Raw genomic sequence first — 13361 nt, forward strand, 5'->3', positions numbered from 1 at the left:
CGTGGCTGTCTGCCCGTGCATGCTGTGGAGGGGATGGGAGCCTGCCTGTGCTTCCCAGCTACATAAATCTGCAACAGCTCCTGCCAGGGGCTGGGTAAGACCTCTGAGAGCAGCACAGCAGCAGGAGAGCCACAGAAATGCTGGCACTGGGCTAGAAGCTTTCCAAAAGTAAAAGGATTTCTAATCCATTCTTTCCTGGGTTTAGTAATTTGGGTTTTTTGAGGATAAAGTTTGGAGGCAGAGAAGTTCTGTCCTCCACCTGGGTTCTTTGCCTTGTTGCACTTTGATTTGTGTGGATCTGTGTCCCTCAGAAGTGCTCTGCTGGTCTGTGCTGTGTTGATAAGAGTCATGCAGATTGGGAACGAAGGGCTTCAAAACCCACTTGTAGGTAGGGAAATGTTCTGTGTGGTTTGGAGCTGTGGAAGCACAGTGTGGCTGGACTCTGGCTGAGGCTGTCAGTTGGTTTGGTTAGGGGGTTTTGGAGCTTCATGTTTAAATTACTTCTCTGTCAGGCATTCACAGATTTCTGTTACTCTTTTTAGGAGTTTTGTTCAGGGCGGACATTGCTGCTCAGCCTGGAAAAGAGAAGGCTCCAGGGGAACCTCAGAGCTGCCTTCCAGTACCTGAAGGGATCCTACAGGACAGAGACTTTTCCAGAGTGTCTAGAGGCAGGACAAGGGGGAATGGTTTGGAGCTGAGGCAGAGCAGGGTGGGACTGGATCTGAGAAAGAACTTCTTCATTAGGAGGGTGGTGAGACTCTGGAAGAGGCTGCCCAGGGAGGCTGTGGCTGCCTCCTGCCTGAGAGTGTTCAAAGCCAGGTTGGATGAAGCCTTGAGCTGCTGAGTCTAGCTGAGAGGTGTCCCTGCCCATGGTGGAGAGGTTGGAGATGATCTCTGAGGTCCCTTCCAACCTGAGCCATTCTGGGATAACTGGAATCTTCAGAGGAAAGTTACCCTGCTTTCAGCCACCCAGCAGCAGCAGCCCCAGGCTGGTTGGTTTTCTGTACTGCCTCAGTCGGTGTCACAGCTCAGTGGCCCCTGACTTCTTTTCCAGTCCTAAGGAGCAGCTGCCTTAACTGCATGTGTGTGGCACTTCCTAGGCATCTCCAAGAGGCAGCTCAGGAAGAAAGCTGCTGAAGTGGAGGGGTTTGTGATGGTGCCTGTGTGGCAGGTGGAGGTTCCTGGTGGATCCCAGCTCACGTAGTCGGAGCTGTGCTGCAGGAGCTTGCTCTGCTACTTTTAATGAGCTCCTCTTCCCCTGCCCTCTAATTAGCTGCAAGTTTTTCTGTTGATTTTTTTTTCTGTCTTCAACAGAGGCTTATAAATAAATGAGGAGCTCTGTAGAAAGGGATAAATATTTAATAACCTGTCCTGTCTTGGCTGCCAGCAGGCAGTGGCACCTTGCTCTCCTCCTTCACTTTACATCTGCTGGTTCAGGAGAATTCCTGTTGGTTGGATTCCCCCAGCAGAAGGGAGAAGGTGAAGCTGTGAACACTTGCCCGTGCTCCTGGGCTGCTCAGAAGGAACTCCTAATGCTCCCTCACTCTGGCTAGACCAAGCCTGGTGTGCTTTTCCCAAGCCTCAAACTGCTGCACCTGCAGCTCTGGCTTGTGCCAGGAGCTCTGCACATCTGACCCTGCACACATTGGAAGGCTGCACGGGGGGAGGATACTGTGCTGAGAGCTTTTCAGGCAGGCAGAGGGAAAGCAGCTGGACTCAAGTGCAGGCAGAGCCTGGTTAGTGCAGCCCCTAGCTGGAGAAAGCTTCTCTGGCCAGCGCTGCAGCTCTGACGTGGGTCCCTCTGTGACTTTCAGTCAGCTCTTTGTCTTCATGGTGTTTGTATTTGTGTGCTCAGAAGGGGATTAAAAATGAATGACCAAACTGAATAGACCTTGACCACTGTGTGAGCAGTGTGAATTGAACCTAATCCAGGGAAGCCCAGCGCTTGTTTTGGGATGAGGTAGCTTGGATCTGCTTGGAGCTTCAAAGAGAGAAGCTAAAAATGGTGGTGGTTGAGGATGTAAAGACCTGGAGCCTGTGGAAGGTGTAGGTGTGTTGATTGTGGAAGGAGAAATGAGCAGACAGTGGTCAGGGTAACAAGAAGCTGCAGTACTGAGGAGATTTGGAGTTAGGGTGGAATGAGGAGTACTATGGGTTGTCTTGGTGACCGTGTAACCTGCTAGCTGTGCAGTGGGTAGGTGCTGTTCACTCCTGGATAAATGCATCATTTAAAGTCCTTGTTTCACCCCAGGCCTTGGTATTGCACAGCTCCTTTATATTTACAATCCAGGGTGGCTTTTGGAAGCTGAAGAGCAGTCTGCAGCCTTTTGTGACTGCATTTTCTGCCTTCCTCTTAGGCAGCTGCTTTTCCACCCCTCCTCATGCTGAGGAGCGTTGAATATCCATCAGCCTGTCTCTCTCGTGGTCTTTTGGTGTCACAGCTGCCTGGGACACTGAGCCAGGTTCTCCTCTGGGGAATGATTGCTGACGTGGGGTTCTGAGAGCTGCTTGCAGATGAGAGTGGTAAAGGAGGTCCTTTCCTGCTGGCTGGCACACAGCACATGTTCTGTTTGGGGGCTAGCAGTTGCCATCAGCATGCCAGCTGAAATTTTAGCAGCTCTTCCTCCAGCTGCACTTGGCCCTGGGTACTGGAGTCAGTATCTCTTCCAAGGCACTATTTTTCCTGTAATTAGATGTGACTGAGAAAATAGACCCTGCACTACTTGGTAATATTTGGTGTTTCAAAGGGGAGAGCAGGCAGAAGTGGTGGACTTGGGTGGTTAGTTTATTCCTCTGCAGCAAACTGCTGTTAAGCAGCTGAGAACTGTTGTCTGGTGCAGTTGCTGGTCCTGCTGAGTCAGGTACATCTATCAGGAGATGTTGATTCATCCTGTGGTGCTCCAGGACCTAGCCTAACAAACTCACCTGTCACCATCCTGGGTGGGTGCTGAAACTCTGCTGTGGGGGATGTGGATGAGTCAAAGCCGTTTCGGTGCTGCTCCGGAAGGTCAGGGCTGTTTGTTGCTTGCTGTGCAGCTGTGATGGTGGTGACTCTGCTGGTGGTCTCTTGGGGCTTTGGGGGATCCCCAGCATGGGTGGCCTGGGGCTGGTTTCTGTGAGCCCTGCAGGAGCAGATGGATGTGCTGGCCAGAAGCTGGGAGGCTTTTGGGTGGTGGTGCTGAGGTGCCAGTCGAGGTGGGTTTTTCACTCCTTGTATTTGCACTAAATGACAGACTTCCATGCTCTCTTTTCCCCTCCTCCAGCTTCATGTTTCCTGTCGGTGGTGGTTTAGGTCCTCCTCAAGGTATGTATGAGCTTAACACTTGGGGTATGAATCAGATGCGTTAAAATACTCCCAAGAGGGCACTTGTGTTCTGCTGCTCAGAAGTGTGATCATTACTTGTACCCCAGAGGTGGTTTTCCCTTTGCCTTCAGTACTGCTAAGCTGACTTCCTCCCAGAGCTTGCCAGATTGAAGAGCCAGGGAAATGCATCTCCATTTGCAGCCTGAATTTGCCTTTAAGACTTTTGTGTTTTCCTGAGCGTGGTATTTAACCTCTTTCTGCTTCACCTGCCAGCTGTGTGTGCCCATATTGTGTGGGTGTTGCAAGAGCTGGTAAATATTTACAAAGCACAGCAAGACCCTGGGACAAGAGTCACAACCTGGGTGGAAAGTATTAATACAATAGGAGAGCCTCAGCCTTAAATTACCTTTGTTCTCCTTCCTCTTGTGGTGCTGGTTCATGAATGGAAAATACAGAGAGAACTTGTGGGCAACTTGGAGAACAGTCTCAGAGGCCGGTCTGGGGACTGCTTCTGAGTGTGTCCATCCCTCCTGCAGTGCTTTCATGTGTGGTGTGCAGTTGTTCACAGTTAGAATTATCTCTCAGGGTGCTGGGAACAAAGGTGTGGTGGTCAATGTCTCCCAAGGTGGCCAAAGACAAGGCATGAAGGCACTGAGTCATAACCCACTTGGCTTTCTCCACTGAGTTCCTACTTTCCAACTTGCTTTGTCCACTTTTGTTGAAGTTTGCCTTTTGCTGCCAGCCACTGTAACCACTCTGCTGTCTGCAGTGGGCTAATTAACCTCCAGACAGGTTATCCAGCCAGATCAGAGCGTGCAGTTGTCTTGTGAGATGATGAATTTAGTTCCCAGGACTTCTCTTCAAAAGCTGCCACTGTGTAAGGTTTCCCTTTCAAGAGAAATGGGCAATTATCAGCACCAGGCAATCTGCTTAATTAAATCTCATTAATTGGAAATGACCCTTTCAGAAAATCTTCTGGGAAGAAACCCACAGAGAATCCTTAAGATGCTGGGAGAATTCAGCAGCTTAGCTATCAGGAGAGCCTCAAAAATAATCTCTTCCCATAGACTGACCAATATCTAAGCTAAGGACCTCCTGTGGCTGCCTGCAGTGGGCTTTGTTTTCTGATTTTTCATTTTTAAATGCTCCAGCAAGACTGAAAGTTGATTTTTATTTGCTGCTTTAGTAAGGGAGAAACAGGAGAGAAAACAAAAGGGGAGAGAAACAAAGGAGGGAGTAATAAGAGGGGGAAAGGCCAAGAACTTGAAGTGGGAACTGACCTTGCTTCCTGTGTCGTTGCAGGGATGATCCCTATGCAGCAGCAAGGCTTCCCCATGGTTCCTGTCATGCAGTCCAATATGCCAGGCATGATGGGAATGAATTATGGATCTCAGATGCCCCCTGGACCCATGGCCATGCAGGTGGGTGAGATGAAACATGGACTGAAGGGAGGAATGTGACTGCAAAGTGCTGTTCTGCAGGGGGGCAGCTGGTCGCCTCCTAGCTGCAGTGGCTGGAAGCTGAGGGGGGGTGATGATCTGTAGGGGGCTGGCACGTTTGGGAGCACTCTGTGGAGACAGCTGTGATGAGTTCAGGAGTTCCCTGAGCTTCCCTGGGCTCTGGTTGCAGGGTGAGGGCTTGACAGGCAGTGCTGACTGCTGTGGAGCAGAGATGAGGGCGCAGGCTGAGCACAGCAGCAGTGCTATGGAGAGCACCTCGGATGTTGGAGCCCTCTATGGGATGTCAGAACCCAAACTTTCTGTCCATGGGAGGTGCTGTGACACCAAGTGTGCTGAGCAGCCGGGGCTGTGGGCAGAAAGGAAGCAAAAGCAGCAGCCAGAGGCCACTCACTCCAGAGTGTGGCTGCTCATAGTGCACCACAAAGTGAGTGGAGTTCAGAACTCCCTCAGCACACCACTGCTGCCCTGCCCATTGTTGCTTCCTGCTTTTGCTTCTGCTGCTGTGGGTTTATGTCCTTGCCATGGGGGGGGGCATGATGTCATACTGTAAATGAGACCTTTACAGGCTGATAAGAGGTGACTGAGGGCACAGGCTGATGGGTCAGGACCAATTCTCTCACCTGTGTATCCCTTTAACTCAAATGCTGCAGTTAGAGTGATGTTTCCTGACTGTAGGTGGCAATTGCTGAACTTCTTATTCTTGGGAGCCAGGCAGCCCCTGGAGTGCTGCATTCTCTCCCGGGGCCAGTTGTCCCATCTGTCCTCCTTCCTGTGTTCCATTCCTTGCTGTGCTTGCAGGAACTGTGGCTGGAGCTCCCTCTTGCTGAGCCTGCCGTGGGAGTGCCACAGGAGTCGCTGATGCTGTGCCCTCTCTTGTAGTCTTTGGTTTCTGTTTAGCACCAGGTGTGCTTGTGGACAGACTTGTACTTTGCAGTGCTTTGGCCTGGCTCTGTAGCCAGAGCTGCTGTGACAAACTGCATGTAGTGATCTTGCCATCTCCCTGCCCTCCCTTCCCACCCCCACCTGGAATTTATTGGAGTCATTTTGTGAAACTTCTCGTAGGAAGAGCTGCTCCAAAAATAGCAAACAGCCTTTGCTCTTGTCCTGTGTGTCCTGATGCCAAATGCCAAATGGATGGCTAAGAGGAGGAGAGGCTTCTCTGTCCCCTGCTCTACCACACCTGTAGCAGGTGGAGCTGCTGGACCTGTAGCAGAGTGGAGCTCTGGGAAGGTTTCTGACAGAGGCAGTTTGTCCCTTGGCCACTGCCAGACTTGTCTTCCTGCTTTGGACCCCTGCACAAGCTGTGTTTGCAAACTCAGCCAACAGCAAACAGTGTTGGGGTTGTACCTCCAGCAGGGACTTTAGAAGTACAGAATCACTTAGGACAGGAAACAGAAACTCCAGGAGAATCCCGAAGCATGGCCCTGAACTGTGGGTAGCACTCCAGGATGCCTGCAACCTTCCTGCTCCCAAAGGGGGTTGTAAGGATTTGAAGTCTTGATTTCTGTGTTTGAGCAGAAGACCAAAGTGTCTCCTGAAGCCCTCCTGGCCTGCTCACTGCGAGGGAAGAGTGCCATCTGCTGAGTGCCCAGCACCCACAGCAGCTCAGCCACTGCTCCTCCAGCCTCTTCCAACATTTCATGAGCTCTGCTTCCTTTGCACTTTGGCCACATCTGGAGTTCTGTGTCCAGTTCTGGGCTCCCCAGCTCAAGAAGCACAGGGACTTGCTGCAGAGGGCACAGCAAACGGCTGCAAAGATGCTGAGGGGACTGGAACCTCTCTGTGATGAGGAAAGGCTGAGAGAATTGGGGCTGCTTAGTCTGGACAAGAGCAGCCTGAGGGGGATCTCGTCAGTGCTGACCAACATGCCAAGGGTGGGTGGCAGCAGGATGGGACCAGGCTTTGTTCAGTGGTGCCGAGTGACAGGACAAGGGGTAGTGGGCACAGAGTGGAACAGAGGAGATTTCATCTGGACATGAGGAGGAACTTCTTTAACATGAGGGTGCTGGAGCCCTGGAGCAGGCTGCCCAGAGAGGTGGTGGAGTCTCTATCTCTGGAGACATTCAAAACCTGCCTGGACATGTTCCTGTGTGACCTTCTCCAGGCAACTCTGCCTGGGAAGAGGATTGGACTCGATCATCTCCAGTGGTCCCTTCCAACCCTGCCATGCTGTGATTCTCCAGTTGTCATTGGTTTGGCTCTTGCTCTGAATAAATCCCCAATCTTGAAGTTGTTTTTGCTGTGTTCTAGGGTGGCATGGCCCTGGGGCCGATGCCAGCGACCGGAATGCCTTACATGGGACAGGCTCCTTTCCTGGGAATGCGGCCAGCAGCCCCGCAGTACAGCCCTGACATGCAGAAGCAGTTTGCAGAGGAACAACAGTATGTGACACTTTACTGGCTCCTGGGTAGTTACTCTTTCTTTAAGGGGCAAGTTGTAGTCTGAAGGGCAGCCTCACAGAGCCAAATCTCGAATCCCTTCAGCGCTGGGGAGTGTTGCTGAGATTATTCCATTCAAAGGGCTTCTGTGAGTTATGAGTGCCTGCCATACAGCTCTGAGAAGTGCAGCTGTGTGCAGCAAGCCAGATGAATTTGAGGCATTAAAAAGGGACTTGCCATGAGAATTGTGCTTAAAACCCAAATGTTTTTCTCTCTTTTAAAAATCTTTTTGCTCCAGGAAGAGGTTTGAGCACCAGCAGAAGTTTTTAGAAGAGGAAAGAAAACGGCGCCAGTTTGAAGAGCAGAAGCAAAAGCTGAGGCTGCTAAGCAGTGTGAAGCCTAAGGTATGTCCTGAATCATAGCAGGGCACTGCTGTCCTCAGGGCAGGGGTTTGGTGACTTCTCATAGCACTGGCTCCTTCCACAAGCAAGTGGGAAGCTTAGCTGAGACATAAGGTTACATCTTGGAACGCGTCTGGAATAGTCAGTCCTGTGCACACACTTGGGGTAAACAAAGTCTGCTGCTGGAAGTGAAGTCAGGTTTTGGAAAGCCAACCAACCTGGTGCATCAGGTTTGGGAGCAGATTGGGCAGGCAGAGCAGAAAATGTTTGCCTGCTCGTTTGTTAACTTTGTCCAAAGTTTTAGACACTTGCAGTGAGCTCAGGAACACAGACAGCTGGGTAAGGTTTGTCTTTTGCTCCTGTGATAGAGCTTTGTCCACAGCCTGAGTTGCTCTGCTGTGGTGTAGCCTGCAAAGTGTTGGTTTTGCTTTCTAAATGGGGGAGCTGCTGTTGATGTGCTTGAGGAGGGCACTGCTGGAAGAAGAAGGGATCCATCCATCAACAGGCTCAGCTCACTTCTGTGCTGAGGAAGTGTGGTGCTGAAACCAGCTGAGCTGTTCTGGGTATTTTTTTCAACACGTGTTCTGTGGTGTTTCAGACAGGTGAAAAAAGCAGGGATGATGCCTTGGAAGCCATCAAAGGGAATCTGGATGGGTTTTCCAGAGATGCTAAGATGCACCCAACGCCAGCAGCACTCCCCAAAAAGCCAGGTTGGTCACTTTCCTCATCTGGAACCAAACTGCTGTGTTTCAAATGCTCAGCAGGGGGAACTCGGTCCAAGGAGGACTTTTACGTGGCGCTGCAGAAGCGAGTGGGTGAACTGTTTGGAAAATAAAGGGTCACTCTAGCAACTGTTTGCTTGGTCAGGCTGTGAAGGTGAAACATCAGAGAGCAGCTTTCAGCAGCAGACATGAAATCTTTAAAAGAAAGCTGAGTGTGCTGTGCTCGATGTGCAGCAGGACAGAAATTGACAATGTGTTTGTTCTTTTCCAGTCAAAGCATTAATTAATGTTTTCCAGAGTGCTTTTGAAGCCCAGAGGTGCTGTAGGAGTGCTAAGAATGATCAAAATGTGTAACAGCTTTAGGGGGCTGTGCCAGCTCCACTTGTGTGCCACAGCCTGGGCACAGTCAACTCAAATGTGCCTGCCTTCTCCTCTCAGTAGTTACTACATTTGTAGCAGTCACTGCTAAGCGTTTGCTGTGGGCTGCACTGTTGCTTGTTCTGTGTCTAGCCTATATCTGGACAGGCTTTTTCTACGTGAAATCTTTATCTCCACTGTGGGTTTGCTTCTTGACAGTTGTGCAGTTACAGCTGGCACTTCTAGTGTCTGGATTTGCCCATCCTGTTCAGCTCTGTGCAGTGGGTGACTGTGGAAGGGATCAAGCAGAACCTAGTCCCAGTGAGCAGGCATTTCTCTGCTGGCTTATGATAGCTGACTGAGTTTTTGAGGACAACACATTCCTTCAGGAGAGAGTGGCCCCTGAGCAGGCTGCCTGTGGAGCCCAGTTTGAAATATTACCTCTTGGTTTGTTTTGACCCAGTCTGTTTACAGCAAGTGGAATATTTTCATAGGCAGTGCAAAGAACCAAGCTGCAGAGTGTCTGCCCCATAAAAACCTGGGAGAAAAGATGCATGGTTGGAGGTGGCTGTTCAGTTCTGCCTTCTGTGTTTAGGGTGGCAACAACCCTTCCCATCCCTGCCCAGCAGTGCACCCCCTGCTATCTGCCCTCACCTGTTTGCTTTGTGTGCCTCATATTTGCCCCTTTTCCTGCCTTCCCACCCAGGAACCTTTTTCCTCATCACTTTGCATTGTGTGTTCATTCCATTTTACAGATCATTCCACACCATCCCATTCTGCTGTATCTGTTTCCCACTCTGCTTTTCTCGGTGATGAAGAATTTAGTGACTTTATGCAAGGGCCTGTTGAACCCCCCAGAGTGCTGCCTCAAACCACCTCTCAGCCTTTTCAGCCTTTCCATTCTGCCACTGAGGCTGGGCAGCTGCTTTCAGAAAAGGCTGTGGTCCAGCCTCTCCCTCCAGCCCAGGCTTCAGTGATACCCACCCTGCATGGTACAACTGGGCAGGTTCCTTACTTTCCTACCTCTGCATCTTCATCACCCCATGTCCATAAACCAGGTAACTGTAAAGTATCTATTGGTTTTTTTTTAACCTATCAGCTTCTACCATAAAACTGCACAAAGATTTTATTCATTTTGTGGGATTTTTTTCAGTCTAGCTGCAAGAATGTACAGGCAATGAAAAGCAAACCTGCTGATCCACAGAAAAGGGGAGTTAAGTCTCCTTCTTCTTCCCTGCAAGTCACACATGGATCCAGAGGTGGCTAAATATGCTTGGGGCTGATTTTAAGTGAATTAAGTCTTGTGTAATAAGCATCTCCTATAGTCTGTGTAGTAAAGGAGGATCCAGCTGTGTGAAAAATAACTGTTGTGGGACACTGGGGTGCTTCCTCTCTGGGGGATTAGGTGGGTGTTGGTGCTGTGAAGATGAAGAATTTTGCAGATATAAGCAGATCTTGGACACTTCTGCTGCTGGTGCCCAGCTGATTATGCAGCAAACAGTCTGATGTGGTCCTTGTGGCTTTGTTGGTGGTGTTGTGTGTGCAAGGTAAGTACAGGGCAGAAGTGTTGGAGCAAGGTGGTGCTGTGGTGTGAGCTGAGACAGGCATTCATCTGGAGAACTCCTCGGGGGTACCAATAATGCTTTTCCTTTGGAGGTGTGGAGTTGGGATCTGGGTGGTGAATAACAAAATACAAATCATTCCCCCTGCTGTTTATTCAGGCTCTTCCTTGGAGGAGAAGGTCTTAAATAATGGCTCAAATGAATCTGAACAAGAGCAAACCAAACTTAAGGCATCTGAAGTTGGGCACAGAGCCTCGGCTGCCAGCCAAGCTCACCCCAGTCTAACCAGCAGTGACTGGGGTGGTGTAGGTGGACATGAGAGTGGTACCACTGCTGCTGAGGTGCACAAGGCTTCAGAACAAAACATAGCAGTTGAAGAGAGTGGTGAGCAAATGAAACATCTGACAGAATTCCAATCTAATGGGATGCTGCTTGACTGCTAACACTTTCTGCACTAATTCCAAGGGCAATCCTGCATAATTTGGCTCTGAATGCCTGCTTGAATAATGTCTCAGTGCCTCCTGCTCCCTGCTGAAATGTAACAGCTCTGATTTTTGCTCCTGACTTTTTCCATGTGAGTTTACTGCTGAAATCACTTCTAACACATTTGTTTAATCAGCTCTGCTGGTTGGAAGTGTTCTGTCCTCTTTTGGTGGGGGGGGGAGGAGAAACAAAACCAGATGTGCTCTCTAAGGATTATTTCCCTTTTAACTGAAGAGAACTTAACCACTGAAGATGGTCAATGTCCTGATGGGCTTTCATCCTTGAACTTGGAGGGGGTAAAATCTTGTTAGGTTAAAACTCTTAGCTAGTTGATATTTGCTTCCCAGACAGTTTGCTGCTCATTGTGTCTAAAACTATCTAGGGCTCAACTTTGCAGAGCTGGACTAGGGGAAAACTTGAAGCAAGCTTTAGTTCCAGTTTGGATTTTGTTAAGACTGACTATTGACCATTTGGGTTTGTCTTATTGCAATCAGAACAGATGCAAAGTCTCTGGTGCACCTTGCTGAGTGCTCTGATGTTGTACTAGAGGGACACATGAAATGCGAGCTCTGCTGCAGGCAAGGATCGTATAAGAACCTGCAGACCTTTGTGTAATCACCTGGCTGGGGCAAGAAAGAAGGCAGAGAAGGGAGAGGAGGCTCCTGGTCTGTGCTAACTGAACTGGACACTTTCTCAAGTAGTCTTTATCATAGAATCAGTCAGGGTTGGAAGGGACCACAAGGATCATCTAGTTCCAACCCCCCTACCATGGGCAGAGACACCCTATCCTAGATCAGGCTGCACACAGTCTCATCCAGCCTGGCCTTAAACACCTCCAGGGATGAGGCTTCCACCACCTCCCTGGGCAACCCATCCCAGGCTCTCACCACTCTCATGCTGAACAACTTCCTCCTCGCGTCCAGTCTGAATCTCCCCACCTCCAGTTTTGCTCCATTCCCCCCAGTCCTGTCACTCCCTGATAGCCTAAAAAGTCCCTCCCCAGATTTTTGTAGGCCCCCTTCAGATACTGGAAAGCCACAAGAAGGTCACCTGGGAGCCTTCTCCTCTCCAGACTGCACAGCCCCAACTCTTTCAGTCTGTCCTCACAGGAGAGCTGCTCCAGCCCTCTGAGCATCCCAGTGGCCCTTCTCTGGACACACTCCAGCACATCCACATCCTTCTCGTAATGGGGGCTCCAGAACTGGATGCAGTTTTTCTTTCCTAGAAGTGCCAGAACTTTTTGATTAATGAACTCATCTGTTCCCCTCCTCAGATACTGGGTGTGTTGCTGCCAAGTGTTTTCTTATCTAATGTGTTTAAAAACCATTATTGGATGAAACTAAATGGGCTGTTTGGGCACTGTTACTGAATGGAGGAGTTTGTAATACACAGAATAGCTGAAAGGGACTTAGCTCTAGAGAAGATGCAGCATGACACAGGAGCTGATCAGTTCTTTTTAGTTCAGGCAGTTGCAGTCTTGGATTTCACAAAATGAGCAGAGTCTGATGTCTCCAGGCCTCCAAAAAGGGTGAGGGGGACTGAGAGGGGCAGGAAACTGTCCTGGTTTAGGAGTGTGAGACAGAGCAGCTTTCAATCCAACCAGAAGGTGAAGGTGGTGTTGGAAGTGATGATGTGGAGCAACAGGAGTTAAGAATAGTTCCCAGTGTTGCTAAGGGTGCTTTGAGGGATGAGCTGAGGCACTTTGGTAGTTAAGTGATAATGCTGAGGACCCTTAGTCACCTGCATATTAGCAAAGTTTTGAGTCAGACTCTCCTGTCTGTCAACTAAATCTGACTGAGAACTCCTTTCCCTTCTCATTGTTTGACTTTTAAGGGGATGAATTTTACCAAGAGTTTGAAGGGTGAGAAGCAAGAGCTGGTAGGGTGCAGAAATGTATGGAAGGGTTGTTGAGGCTGAAGGATAATGAGACTGGAGGAAGTAGCAAGTTTGTTTTACTTGGCTGGTGAGATGGAAGGAATTGCTTGTATTAAAGTGTGCTTGGATTTATGGCATGATTAGAAATTAGACTGCAGTCAGGAGGGAATCCACGTGGAAGAAGAGAAGATGCAAGGGCACTGGGAAAGACAATGGGATCCAAAATGATGCTGATTTTTGCTAGTGCTCCATCCAAGATGAGGGTAAAATCTGTGTAGAGGGAGACAGATGAGAAGTAACCCCCTGAGGCTGAAGGGAAGAGTGCATGCAGTGGAGAAGGAAATAAGCAGTTCAGAGCCTAGGAGCAGTGGGGCAGGGGATGTGCTCTTGGGAACGTGGGCAAGATCATGATGCTGGGTTTCCCTGCCAAGGGTGTTCTGGTGGCACACTGTGGGAGGTATGAATCCAGTTACTCCCCAGGCAGCCCTGGCAGCATACACTGAGGGGAAGACTAAATGGGATATGGCACAGAAGTGCTGCTGTGAAGTTTTAGGAGGCAGTGAGGCTTGGGCTTCTGTACAGCTGGAAGTGCAGATGGGTGCAGACAAGGAGCTCTTGTTTTCATTGTGTGTCTAACTAACTGGTCCTGTTGGAGCACACCTGCCTGCAGTGGCTGCTGCTCCTCTGAGCACAGTGATTCCTGTCTGAAATCTGCCTGAAACGCTGAATGACACTGACCAGCTACAGTCTAGTCTCTAAGGTCTTGATAGTCAGAATCTCTGTCTTCTAACACCACTGTCTGTCCTTTCTTCCTGAATG

At 49.7% G+C, this 13361-nt stretch overlaps 1 protein-coding gene across 10 annotated transcripts in view; it reads left to right on the top strand.

Annotated features, from left to right (window-relative positions):
* The window catches only part of SYNRG (synergin gamma), a 46121-nt gene that overhangs the window by 1561 nt on the left and 31199 nt on the right, over nucleotides 1–13361 (top strand). For 5 of the 10 annotated variants that reach the window (XM_064166489.1, XM_064166490.1, XM_064166492.1 and 2 more), the window contains exons 2-8: nucleotides 3264–3304; nucleotides 4607–4725; nucleotides 7015–7145; nucleotides 7441–7546; nucleotides 8142–8253; nucleotides 9378–9680; nucleotides 10344–10568. In XM_064166489.1, coding sequence (XP_064022559.1) covers nucleotides 3264–3304; nucleotides 4607–4725; nucleotides 7015–7145; nucleotides 7441–7546; nucleotides 8142–8253; nucleotides 9378–9680; nucleotides 10344–10568 — 1037 coding nt within the window. The remainder of the gene's footprint in view (nucleotides 1–3263; nucleotides 3305–4606; nucleotides 4726–7014; nucleotides 7146–7440; nucleotides 7547–8141; nucleotides 8254–9377; nucleotides 9681–10343; nucleotides 10569–13361) is intronic. The other 5 variants (XM_064166495.1, XM_064166499.1, XM_064166497.1 and 2 more) reach the window with 3 other exon arrangements.

Source organism: Pogoniulus pusillus, chromosome 27 (genome assembly GCF_015220805.1).
Source record: "Pogoniulus pusillus isolate bPogPus1 chromosome 27, bPogPus1.pri, whole genome shotgun sequence".
NCBI lineage: Eukaryota > Metazoa > Chordata > Aves > Piciformes > Lybiidae > Pogoniulus > Pogoniulus pusillus.